At 35.8% G+C, this 14,572-nt stretch overlaps 1 protein-coding gene across 1 annotated transcript in view; it reads left to right on the top strand.

Annotated features, from left to right (window-relative positions):
• The window catches only part of Liprin-alpha (PTPRF interacting protein alpha), a 258,468-nt gene that overhangs the window by 108,193 nt on the left and 135,703 nt on the right, over positions 1-14,572 (top strand). Inside the window, exon 5 of the mRNA XM_069838691.1 lies at positions 7,853-7,993. Coding sequence (XP_069694792.1) covers positions 7,853-7,993 — 141 coding nt within the window. The remainder of the gene's footprint in view (positions 1-7,852; positions 7,994-14,572) is intronic.

Raw genomic sequence — 14,572 nt, 5'->3', positions numbered from 1 at the left:
GTATAGAATTACGAAGAACGAAACTGGTAATTGGAATTAGATGCAATAGTCTATAGTGCAATAATATGCACAAAAGAACTGAAGACTGTATCTAAATGAACGGCCACCATTTTCAAAAATGTGTTTAAATATCCATATTATGATTATTTTTCAATTTAACTTCATTCTCTATATTGTACGCTAATGTGCTGTAGACAGTATAATATACACTGCATAATGAATACGTTCGCATGGATAACTCAGTTCGTGAGTAAAAACACTTATTGTTAATACTGTACTGTATTTTGATTAAACAAAAACCTAATGAAAATTATCGAACTCAAAATTACGATATCTCCTAGTTTACGTAAATGGATGAACTACTTTTCTTCCCTCCTATAACTAGTAAAGTGATTTGTTTGTATTTTACGCCAGTATCATCGAACTTCAATCGTGGAAGGAGGTAGCAAACGATGTTTCTGGCTCTGAACCATTAATCCAAAGGTATGGCCAGGTTAATATTAAAAATGTTAGTAAAAATAAATGATGTCCCAGTATAAAAGAAAATATGTTTTCATTTACAAAGAAAAAACGGTAACTTTGAACAAAATTGTTATTTAAAGGTTTTATGAATACCTAAGTAGTAGGAGTAGTAGTAATAATAATAATAATAATAATAATAATAATAATAATAACAGATTGAACGATCATTCAACCAGAATGGAACTCGGAAATTTTGGATGAATTACATGTGCAGCCAGTGTTAGTGTATACATTCAGAATTACAGATTAAAATGATTGCAACATATATAACGAATGAATACTCACAGACGTCCAAAGCAACTTAGGCCTAATAGACTACGCTATGGATCTAGAGGAAGAAGGCAATTAATTGGGACGGCCAAGGAAACGATTGACTGAGACCATAACAGGCCACATGGCCTAACACGGGCAAGGAAGATAGTGATGGTGATGGTGATGGTGATGATGATGATGATGATGATGATGATGATGATGATGATGATGATGATGATGATGATGATGATGATGATGATTCGTGACGCTGCAGCCCTTTTAAGAACTCAGATCGACCAGCTAGCTGCTGACCTCACTGCCACTTAGTGAAACAAAGGTGGACGATCATCTAACCAGAATGGAGGTATCGTGTGGTTAGCACAATGATCCTTCCAGCCTTTAAAGTTCTAATATTGCCTGAGTTAAAGTACATTCCTACTACGATGTTGATACTTAATAGCAGCTTTGTTTAGGTTAGACTATAGATTAGATCAGTACTTGCTTTACCATAGTCCGTATAAGAGTACATCTTTTTTACTTTTCTTATCTTTTGTAACTTGAAATTTTATTATAATGTAGGCGTGTCTCAACAAAGGATCAATATCTTTACTTTTATTAGATTATTCTAGTTTCCTTCATGATAATGTTATGAATAAATATATAATAGGATGCGAAACTTACTGACTTTCCCTTAACACATGCTAGAGGCGCTAATGTAGAAATTGATCTTGCTGCCACCTGTTGGGCGGAGGAGAACTTATTACATCTAGCAGCGCACCATGTAGCGAAAATAAAGACTAATTACTCCATGCATTTAGCAGAACATCTGGTGACGAAAATGTTAAACCATGCAGAAAGTATTCCCTCCCTCCCTATTGTCAAACTAACCCAATTTTTATTCCTCACAGCATCTTCCACTGACAATTCTTACCGGAGCCAACAGGAAGATAAAAGAGACGATCTATTTTACAGTACCCAATTAAAATATAACCAAACAGAGACAAAAAATAAAGCAAAAGGTTAGATAATTTGGATTGTATTCTTTGGGTATTTAGTGACTGCGGAATGGAAAAGTTTGGAAAAACTACTTAGATAGTTCAATTTATTATATTACTATTACTTTACAATACATTCAACAACACTATTTTTACAACGTCCATAAACATCACTGTTTAACATACACTGCTTATACACACACGTAGTATCACTTTATGTCCACTTGTTATCAAGTTTCTGCCTGCCATCTTGTCTTCTCGAGCAACGTCTCGAACGAACGGATAAATAGAGAACTCTGGGTAACGTACATAACACGTAGTTCTAATGTTCACCACCTACGACGTCGGGCGCTGATCATCTTATTTGAGCCCCCTGCCGTCAGATGGTGCTGGCCGCAGTTTCGCATCCTATTATATATTTATACATGATACATTTTGATCAGAATATTTTAAATTTCTCTGGGAATTCACCCCGATGAATGAATCTGAATCAATCACATTTGCATGTAGGACATCTCATGAATTTGTTTTTCAATAAATATACTTTCAAGTTTTCAAATTTATATTGGTTTCGCATGTTCATTGCTTTCGATTATATCACACAAGACTATAATGGCATAACATTTGTAGATTTTCTTTTATGTAATAGCACTTTTGAAAACCTTTTCTGCACTTTATGCCAAAAACTGGAGATACTTTAAATCAACTCATTATTTTCCTATACACGAGAACAGTGCCTATTCAATTAGTTATGAAATATTTATCGAAATTAGTTGTGACATTTCTGCTAAAATATGTCTGAATTTAATGTTCAGAGTCACCAGATCAGAACAGGAAAAGTCTTCGAATGGTGTCTCCTGATGAGAAGGGGAGATTAGAGCAACTGAGATAAGAGTAAGGGAATCCCATAAGGGCAAAGCCCTCCTGTAACTGTTGCTCGATTACTCTCAATTAGCGAGCCAAACCGTTGAGATTTGTGCTTACTTTTCTGTCTGCTGTTAATTCCATTCTCAGTTTGTGCATTCGGTTTTCACACTACATTCCATCTTCAACCTTTACATTCGCTATAATCATAGTATTCACATGCATTGCCATAAGAAGCACAGAGCAAATCCAAGTACTGAGCAACTCAATTTGAGTACCCTTTTTTACGTCCTTTGCTAGGTTCTTCATAATTACATCTTTTTGGTTTCAAGAACTTGTAGACGTCTCCAGTCTTCTCATTTTCTCAGTGTGTTACTGTTCTGGACCATAGTACTTCTGCTGTTTCTCTGAGCAGGTCTGACCTGGCCTCTCTCCCCTATTCTGTGGTTCCATACGAGCTATTCCGTCTCAAATCGACCGAAATATAGAGAAAATTGACCTTACAATTTCTAAATACAATAAAACTTTTTTTGTACGTAGAGAACTATGATACAATGCTTTGTGCAAAGTTTGAGGCATCAGAACTTCATAGTGTTTAAATTAAAAATATTTAAATTTATCGTATTTTCATAAAATTAGCAACTTTAAACTGTTGTGGCTCCGAAACCCTTTCACCCAATGATCAAAATCATGGTTTATTTTGATGCTGAGAAATTAAAGTTTATATTGACATATAAACATATTTTCTTACTTTTTATGGAAATGGAGAAATTTAGATTTTTCCTCATTAAGACGCCTTTGCCAAGGAAAAAATATTTTTAAAATATATAGTTAGATTCCGCATTGAAAGTACAAATAAACACATATTTTTTTACTGATGGCACGTTGATAAGAAAGTATTGAAAATATCAAATAAAGAAAATAAATAGTACGCGCGTGAGCTAACCAGCTGACTGTGAGGCGGGAGCTAGCCGAGGGAAGCAAGGCCAGTAGATATAAACACGTGATGTTTCGTCTAGCAGCGTATGGCTGTGCTAGCTTTATCACAGGTTTTCATAAACACAGGAGTAATATGACGCCCAACGCTTGCTTATCGTTAGCTCTCGGCCAGTGCATGCGGTACAGCGCCGTTCAAGTCTAGGCGTGTGAAAATAATCTATTTAATACCCTCGAAACTTATTGCCGTACTACTAACCAAATAATGCCGAATCCCTCATAATAATGCAAGCTTTTTTCTCAAAATTTTTTTTTTTTTTTTACATTTTTACAAATTGGCAAAAAGCCTAAAAGTAAGTAAAATCAGATTATCTGTCTCTCTGTGTACAATAAAAATAAGGAATACTTCTTAACATAACCTACCAAATGTCAGCTTCAAAATGAGCTCCCGTTCAATGTTCTGCAGTAAATGGTTCCAGAGTTCTGAGCGCTGAAAGAGGCTTGTTTTTATAAAATACGCAAAATTTGTCGCTCAATAATACGAAAACCGTTTGACTTTCGATAGTACTATATTTTTTTAAAATACACTCTCCTCAGCACCTTATATAAATAGGGGAAAAAATTAGAGTATAAAAAATGCGAGGTTTTTACAGATCGATTTCATATGGAATAGCTCATACAGTTGATTCGTAGACCCATCTTGACTTGTCGAGCCTCAGCACGTGACAACCCCATCTCCACTTCAATTGTAGGTAGAGCTTGGACTACGACATCCCTCATCATGACCAGTCATCACTTCTTGGTTACTGGTTCCTCAGGAGACGTCCAGTATTTTCCTCCCCACCTAGTGTTGGCTTACACTTAACATTTTCATTTGGGGAACGACCAAGTTTGGCTTCCATAGAGCATGACTGGGAAGATGCAGCTCTCCAAAACATCGATTTTTAGCCGACGGTTTAGGAATTGTCGAGAGGGATGGATTCTAGACTAGAATTTCTTCCATCCCAGTTTTATTCTTCTCATGATCTCCTCGTCTGAACTTTCTTGCATGATATAATTGAATTTAAGGGGAGCGGATGGTATTTTTTTTTAACTTTTTTGCTATTTGGTGTAAAATATTAATTTTTGTATGTAGAAAGCTCATAGCTGTGGCAACTCAACCAAATAAAAATATTTTGAAAAAAAAATTATTGGGGGTCCCAGATTTGAAAAAATGTATATATACCCAATGCAGGATTGTACTAAAACCGATATATCTAAACCGTTTTTAAAGATAGATTCAAACAATTTTTTGCAATGTATTTGCAAATGCATGTTATACAAACTGTCTGTAACAGAATTTTGATATTCATCCCTACGTTTGTAATATAAACAATTAAAATTTAATAACAATTTTCTGATTTCCTTTCTTGCAAACAAACGGACGTATTTTTAAAATGAAATCAATTAACTAAATTCTGTTACAGAGAAAAGTTTCCTAAAGAATGTGTGTTCTAAATTTCAAGCAGGTATCTTTAATAGTTCAGAAATTATATCCATTTTTGTCTGGCAATGTAGCAAAAAAAAAAAAAAATTAAGTTACTGGAAACCGATAAAAGCGGGCGTGTGATTTAAAAATCCATAGCGCAGGAAGTTTAAACATGACGTCTCAACATCCGATAAGGGCACAACTACCCACAAAATGTTATGCAATGCATTCCATACATATCAAAGGGTATTTTAAAGATTTTTTTTTTAATTTAATTTACCGGAAACAACAATAAAAGTGGGCGAGTGATTTAAAAATCCATAACACAGGAAGTTGAAAAATGGCGACTCAACGTCCGATAAGGGCACAAATACCCACAAAAGTTATGCAATGCATCCCACACATATCAAAGGGCATTTTAAAGGAATTTTTTTTTTTTTGGAAAATTTAATTTACCGGAAACAACAATAAAAGTGGGCGAGTGATTTAAAAATCCATAACGCAGGAAGTTTAAAAATGGCGACTCAACGTCCGATAAGGGCACAAATACCCACAAAATGTTATGCAATTCATTCCACACATCAAAGAGGTCCACACCTGTGGAGTAATGGTCAGCGCGTCTGGCCGCGAAACCAGGTGGCCCGGGTTCGAATCCCGGTCGGGGCAAGTTACCTGGTTAAGGTTTTTTCCGGGGTTTTTTCCCTCAACCCAATGCTGGGTAACTTTCGGTGCTGGACCCCGGACTCATTTCACCGGCATTATCACCTTCATTTCATTCAGACGCTAAATAACCTGAGATGTTGATACAGCGTCGTAAAATAACCCAGTTACCCATATCAAAGGGTATTTTAAAGAAAAAAAAATTTGAAAATTTAATTTACCTGAAATAACAATAAAAGTGGGCGAGTGATTTAAAAATTCATAAAGTTTAAAAATGGCGACTCAACGTCCGATAAGGGCACAAATACCCACAAAATGTTATGCAATGCATTCCACGCATATCAAAGGGCATTTTAAAGAAAAAAAATTTTTTTTTGAAAATTTAATTTACCGGAAACTACAATAAAAGTGGGCGAGTGATTTAAAAATTCATAACGCAGGAAGTTTAAAAATGACGTCTCAACATCTTATATAAGGGCACAAATACCCACAAAATGTTATGCAATGCATTCCACACATATCAAAGGGTATTTTAAAGAAAAAAAAAAATATTTAATTTACCGGAAACAACAATAAAAGTGGGCGAGTGATTTAAAAATCCATAACGCACGAGGTTTAAAAATGGCGACTCAACGTCCGATAAGGGCACAAATACCCACATAATGTTATGCAATGCATTCCACACATATCAAAGGGTATTTTAAAGAAAAAAATTTTTTTTTGAAAATTTAATTTATCGGAAACTACAATAAAAGTGGGCGAGTGATTTAAAAATTCATAACGCAGGAAGTTTAAAAATGACGTCTCAACATCTTATATAAGGGCACAAATACCCACAAAATGTTATGCAATGCATTCCACACATATCAAAGGATATTTTAAAGAAAAAAAAAATTTATTTAATTTACCGGAAACAACAATAAAAGTGGGCGAGCGATTTAAAAATTCATAACGCAGGAAGTTTAAAAATGGCGACTCAACATCCGATAAGGGCACAAATACCCACAAATGTTATGAAATGCATTCCACACATATCAAAGGGTATTTTAAAGAATTTTTTTTTAATTTAATTTACCGGAAACTACAATAAAAGTGGGCGAGTGATTTAAAAATCCATAACGCACAAAGTTTAAAAATGGCGACTCAACGTCCGATGAGAGCACAAATACCCACAAAATGTTATGCAATGCATTCCACACATATCAAAGGGTATTTTAAAGAAAAAAAAATTTTTTTGAAAATTTAATTTACCGGAAACTACAATAAAAGTGGGCGAGTGATTTAAAAATTCATAACGCAGGAAGTTTAAAAATGACGTCTCAACATCTGATAAGGGCACAAATACCCACAAAATGTTGTGCAATGCATTCCACACATATCAAAGGGTATTTTAAAGAAAAAAATGTTTTGATAATTTAATTTACCGGAAATAACAATAAAAGTGGGCGAGTGATTTAAAAATTCATAACGCAGTAAGTTTAAAAATGGCGACTCAACGTCCGATAAGGGCACAAATACCCACAAAATGTTATGCAATGCATTCCACACATATCAAAGGGCATTTTAAAGAAATTTTTTTTTTTTTTTGGAAAATTTAATTTACCGGAAACAACAATAAAAATGGGCGAGTGATTTAAAAATCCATAACGCAGGAAGTTTAAAAATGGCGACTCAACGCCCGATAAGGGCACAAATACCCACACATATCACAGAGACTTTTAAAGGATTTTTTTTTTTTAATTTACTCATTTTTCACCAAAAAAATACCATCCTCTCCCCTTAATGGCAGAAAATCTTAATGGGAAAGTGAATGATACAAAGAGAAAATATTTGGCAAAATCTTTTGCAGTTTTCATGACATTGAGGATCTTACGGAAATCTAGTAACCTGATTTTGAATCACATGATCTTTCTGTTAGAGATTCAACTATCCAGTGTTATGAAATAACTTACGTTGCTATTCTCTTGTAATAATAGGCTGTTTACTATAAGTAAATATTCTTATTGCTAAGATGTTACTGTTTTAAGTAAAATGAATACTTGCATGTTAGCTCTTAATAACCCTTCGAATAATATGGGACTGAAGATGTCACACAGAACTAATGTTCTTTACTACCCAAGTAGAATTTTATGCATGACGTCATGGATTCTTACAGTTACAACAGTACAAAATGAGTCGTATCATTCCAACGGGGGATGACACGGTGAGCAGCAAACCGAAAGAAAATGGCCAACAGGACTCGTCAGAGGACCTGAAGAGTGGGGACCAAGGCACCACACATACCCCATTACCTAAGGTAACAGACTGGCAAGGAGTTGGGTGATTGGTTGGAGTATTATCTTAATCATATCTTTAGATTTCCTTCAACAGGTAAGAGTAGTACAAGGTTCTGCAGATCTTACACTTCTTCAACATGACATGAGAACATAGAGGAATAATTTGTTTTATTGTAATACTACTAAGATTTCAAATCATCCGTTCTCAAGTGAGGTTGACCACTGGGATCCGGAATTAACAAAATATAAAAGATAAAGGGAAATGAAACGAGCAAAATACTGATTCGATTTGTACATTAAAATAAAAATTTACGTGTTAACATATAGATGATAGTGTAAAATTTGAAGAGAGCTTTAGAATTTCCATTACAATCTTCTGAACCTCATAAAAGGGAATTTGAAAGGATTTAAGGATATTACATGTAAATTTTGGTAAACAACCCCTCGCTCCAAATAGTAAGTCTGTAACATTCCATTTATAAAGCGAAATGCCATATTTTTCACTGAGGTATGAAGGACAAGGTACATATTTAGCTCGCTTGTCATCATTTATCTGCAGTGCTTTATTCGTGTCTCGTTCAAAGCAAGTCGTAGGGTCTAAGACCATCGCTTTCTCGGTTCTTCTATTGATGGCAATTATATCCACTCTTCTGTGAGAATCACCTTCAGACACACAATGAATCTCCTCATGTACTTCCCATCCTCTGTTTCTTAGCAGATTGGCAATTGCTGTACGGGCACGATGGTGTCTGTTGTTACGCAGTTCTTACAGAACCCCAGTACGTGGCCAAGTGTTTCAGTCTCGCTGCAGCCGGGATGGCGACAACGGGTAGTACTGAAGGTTCTGCCAGGGACAGATCTCACTGCGGTGACATTGCAAGACATCTTGATGGCATTGATGTATTCCGAGGACGAACGACACTTTTTAGAGGAGATCCAAGAGTTGGTCTTTATTTATGGATTTTTGTATTTCGAAATTCTCCACAAAATAATAGTTCTCCTTCTCCCTGAAAAAAGAGATTATTGGAGAATCCCCCCCCCCCGCTTATCATATTTTTCGTCGTGGTAATAAGTAAAGTAAAAATGAATTCTCAGTTCGTTATAACGCCAATTAAATGTAAATAGAATCTATAAGCGTAGTATTTTCAAGATATTCTATACGCTGGGTTAATTTCATGTTTTTTCCCCATGTACAGAGTGAAGTACTATAACTATACATACGAGAAATATAGAAATTTAGGTATGTATCAAAGTGCTATTTATTTTACAGAAATTAGGTCTGACAATCGTAATCTTTGTGGCTGTAATTCCTGAATTTCTGTTATTCTGTCAGCAATTTTGTTCCCAGTCTTGCATGTGCTTTAGAAATTCCTGTCTCGTGTGCTACTTATCTCAAGGACTTCAGAGGACTATGTTCCAAGCACTCTGTGTTTTTTATTTTTGGGTCATTCAAATAATCTATTTTCTTAAATACTATATTAATTAAATTTGTAATTCTCCAGAAAAGCTACACCAAAGAAGGCACAATTTTCTCTTGTTTTGTTGGCTTCTGTGAGATGTATAAGATAAGGTGATAAACGCGTAGTTTTAGTTTGCAGCCACAAGCATAAGAATCATTACATACTTACCTCTATATGGCAACACTTGAGACGCAATACTAGTGAAACTGACCATTTCCCTAGTAATTCGTCCTGTACTTCTCACATGTTAGGTTGGTAATTACAATTAGTAACAAGCAGGAGGGGGCAGCCAGGTAGCTCAGTTGGCAGAGCAGCTGGCTACGGACTGGAAGGTCTGGTGTTCGATCCCAGGTGGTGACAGGATTTTTTCTCGTTGCCAAACTTTCAGAACGGCTCCGAGGTTCACTCAGCCTCCTATAAAATTGAGTACCGGGTCTTTCCCGGGGGTAAAAGGCGGTCAGAGCGTGGTGCCGACCACACCACCTCATTCTAGTGCCGAGGTCATGGAAGCATGGGGCTCTACCTCCATGCCCCCCAAGTGCCTTCATGGCATGTTACGGGAATACCTTTACCTTTTACCTTTTATCAAAGTGTGTACCTTCGTAATCTTAGTAGAAAGTCTCTTGTTATGTACATTGTTATAAACGGTTCAGTGCGAATTCACACAAAGAATATTCACCCAAATGCAATTTGACTCATGGACGATTGACGCACCGGTGAATGCACCAAAATAAATTGACCCAACAGGAAATTAGAAGAAAGAAAAATCACATATACAGGGTTATTCAAAAAGAAGGAGCAGATTTCAAATATTTATTTCTTCCAAACTACAAAAGATAGAAACACAATTGCAACCTTCCTGGACAGACGAAAGTTTAAATTTTGAACAGTCTGGGTAGAAGTTCCAATCACGGCCGCATTGGCGCTGTTGCTTGCCATGCGCGGCCGCATCGGCGCTGTTGATTGCAGTGTTAAGGCCACTGTGAGGCATAGAGGGGATAAAAACACGGTCTTTTACGTAAACCCACAAATAAAAATCACAAGGAGTGAGCTCTGGAGACCTGGGAGGCCACCGACGATGAAGTTGATCTCCTCCTCCTCTTCCAATCCAACGTCCTGGAATGGTGTCATTCAGGTAACGTCAGACGTGGTTAGAGAAATGAAGCGGGGCACTATCTTGAATGAAGATGAAGTCATCTGAATCATCTTCAAGTTGAGGAAATAACCAGTTTTGAAGCATGTCTAGATAGGATGAAAGAGTAATGGAACGGAGAAAAATTCTCTCCGGCGCCGGGATTTGAACCCGGGTTTTCAGCTCTACGTGCTGACGCTTTATCCACTAAGCCACACCGGATTCCACTCCGGCGTCGGAAGAATCGTCTCAGTTTTAAGTTCCAACTCTTGGATTCCCTCTGGTGGCCGCTCTCTGCACTACGTCATAGATATCTATGAACCTAGGACCGAAGTCCACACATGTGCTGAGGTGCACTCGTAATGAGTGACTAGTTGGCCGGGATCCGACGGAATAAGCGCCGTCTTAAATCACGAAATTATTTACGCATATCATGTATATTATTATAATAATATACATGATATGCGTAAATCATTATTATAATAATATGCATGATATGCGTAAATCATTTCGTGATTTAAGACGGCGCTTATTCCGTCGGATCCCGGCCAACTAGTCACTAGTCATTTCGTGATTTAATATCATATGTACTTCGGTACATTATAATAATATACATGTCTAGATAGGTTATTCCTGTCACAGTTTTTTCCATGAAGAAGAAAGGTCCATAAACTTTGTTTACGATATGGCACAGAATACGTTAATCTTCGGTGAATCTCTTTCATGTTAAATAACTTACATAGCATTTTCACTTGCGCAAATTCTAACGTTATGGCGATTAACTTTACCGGGAAGATGAAAAGTGGATTCATCGGAAAAGATTAATCGTTCAGAAAAATTGTCTTCTTCCATATCATCTAGTATGCTAATGCAAAATTCGTACCTTTTGTTGTGGTCGTCAGGATGCAATGCTTGCAATAACTGCAGTTTGTACGGTGACCTCCCAGGTGACGTTCGGGACTTCGGGAATGATCAATCTCGGCGTCTCGAAATACTCACAAGCAGTCTTTACGTCAACGATGCGACGTATAGAACATTGTCGTGCGGGTTTTCGGCTTTGCGGGCGCTGTTAGTCTTGCTTTCTCGATCGTTGTTCATTTCTACTGTGTACGTACATAAATGATCTTGTACTGAATCTCTTTATATCTTACTTTCTCGCATATAGAAGGCTAGAGAAAAAATGGAAATAGTTTAATATTACTGGTACTTGGTACATTCTAATTTGAAAAGGTAAGAAATTGAAGAATTGATGACACTTGTTTTTGCAGTAGCAGATGTTGCATCCTTCTTGGATTTCATTCATTGCATGAACGTTTTACTTCCAATTTGTGTTTCAGGTGCTACCATATTATACTAATTTCAAGTAATACAACTGTAACTGGGATCAGCTTGAGAGAATTAAAAACGCGAAATATTTCCCACTTCTCCCAATGTTAGACTGTTTAATGTACAGTTAGCCTATATTATTCAGTTCTATGTAAAAAATATATACCGGTACCAGTATTGAATTCACATTAATATCGTATTCAAATAAGGTACCATTAGTAATTGAAATTGATTTTCGTAAATTAAATATACCTTCATTATGAACTATTTAAGAACGAAATACAATGGTCATACGTGATTAAAATAGAAAAGTACAGTATTTGTACATTAATAATAAATATCTTGTTAGTTAATTATTTACGGTTGTAAGAACACTTCTAGCATATTAATACATTCCCATAATTAATATTTAATTCGTACTGTTTATCTCATAGTACGTTATAAAATTAAGTTTCTAAACCTGCTTCTGGAATATCCTAAATTTATTACTGTCACGGTCGTTTTCCTGTTTAGATTTTTGCTGACTTACTATGTATCTGGACCAGGCTTCGAGACTTCGGACCCGATAGAGCAGTTCAGTGGGAAATCCGCATAACGGCGTACTGAGTATAGTGGTAAAGCGTACAGTGGAAAGGGGTACTGTAGAATGAATGCCAACAAATACGCAAAGGAAAACGCTCTGGATTTGAAGGTTCTGACGAATCATTTGGTTTTCATACAAACTCTGAAATTATTACACGGTTAGAGAAGTCAGAGCAAGAGATGCCGGAAGTCCTCAAATTAATTTAGAAAATGATGCAGAGTATTAATGAGACACCAAGTACACCGGTTACTGAACGTGTAAAACAGAAGTGGAAATCAATTTTATGTAAAAATAACGGATATGGAACATTGTGTAACATAAACAGCAAATAGTGGACATAGAGTCACCCGAGAATAAAGGACTGTCTCTTAGAGACTGCAATGATGTTAGGTTGTTTTCGTTTTGCTCCTATCACGTCATGCGTCGTAGAGAGCAGCTTTCCACAGTACAAACTTTGGCAGATAACCGAAAAAGATTTACGTTTGAGACACTGAGAATGTATCTTGTAGTAGGTACATTGCAATTCGGTACTGTAACTGCACTTCCTAAAGACGACCAATAGGATAAATGAAAAAATTAAAATTGCTACATGCTTATTTCCACCATTAACACTGTGTATAATTAAACACAAATGCTTATAAAAGACAGGAGAATAAATGCTTTTCACATTCTTTTGACATTGTCATTGTGTAATGTATATTTACTTTCAGAATGTCCATATGTGTGTGTTTCCCAATACTACCGTACTCTACTCTAAATAGCAACGTTGTTATCTCAACACATCTCTATCTACCTGCAGCGATTCAACAGCCTATAATGCATGCACAGTAAACTTATTGTATCGGGTCCAAAGTCTCGGAAGCCTGATCTTGACTTAAAGTGATGGAAAAAATACTGCAAGATCGTGACCAATTTGACAAGGAAGCAGAAACTATAGCAATGCAGTTCGACGTTCAAACAATTGAATATATGTAGTATCGCTCTTCATTTTATTTTCTGTCCAAGACATATTAATTGTATTTCTGTCATGTATAGTTAAGTATACTATGAAGTGTAAGTTATTATTTTAATTATAATTAAAGGTTGCATGACAAGTATACTTGAATCAACTGATTTGTGCATTTATTTGAAGGAAATGAAATTGTAATGCGCATGAATGATTACGTGTATGCAAGTTTGTTCGTGAATGTTTCCATGTATGAATGTACATAAGTATAAAATAATTATATATGCTGTGTGAGTTTGACATCTTACACAAATGTTTCTTGTCAATTCAAGTGAAGCTTAAACATTTATGCATATTGTTTGTAGTGAGCACTATCAAATACGAACTACACTAAATAAATGTATTATTTACTTCACTGACATATCAGTTATAATCGTGAAATAACTATTGTCCTCATATCTTTTTAAAGAAAGTTAACAAACAGTAAACGTTTTAATCTAGAATTTAATATTTGATATCGTTTTAAATACAACAGAACTTCGATTATCGTTGTTAATTCATTCCTATGCAGAGTTGTAAAAAAAAAAATCATCTCGATGTAGACAGAACATTCATATACATGCTCAAAAAGGCATTTTAAATGGTAGATTTAATATTAATGTATTCTGTTTATGTTAAGCAATGTGAATCGAGTTGTAACATATGCCAAAGGGAGGATTTTCGTCTGAAAGTGTAGGTATGTTGTAGTGGCAAATACCTTACTATAATTACCGAACAGCTAGCAATTTTACTTGCGAACGACGCTGGTGCTGCTACCTAGGCGGCCGGTATGGTGATACTCGTGAAACAAGCTGTAATCAACTGCAGTGTATATTGTTGCTGGGGTAGTTAATAGTTTTATTAATTAGTGCTGTGTTAAAATGTCAGGATATATATATGCTGTTTATAATTGCTACAAAATTACAGCATTACAAATTGCTCCAAATCGTACTTTCGATTTCCGAAGGAACATAAAACGTGAGCCAACAACATTCTTTAGTAGGCCTAATTCCTTCGTCTTTGTGTCGATAGAAAAATGCAAATAGCCTTTTTATTTAGACCTAATAAATGAATAGAAGTTATGATGTATCGGAAATTTTAAGGTTTTATCAA

Source organism: Periplaneta americana, chromosome 11, assembly GCF_040183065.1.
Source record: "Periplaneta americana isolate PAMFEO1 chromosome 11, P.americana_PAMFEO1_priV1, whole genome shotgun sequence".
Taxonomy (NCBI): domain Eukaryota; kingdom Metazoa; phylum Arthropoda; class Insecta; order Blattodea; family Blattidae; genus Periplaneta; species Periplaneta americana.
The sequence above is the reverse complement of the archived record's forward strand: the minus strand, read 5'-3'. Positions and strand labels throughout refer to the sequence as shown.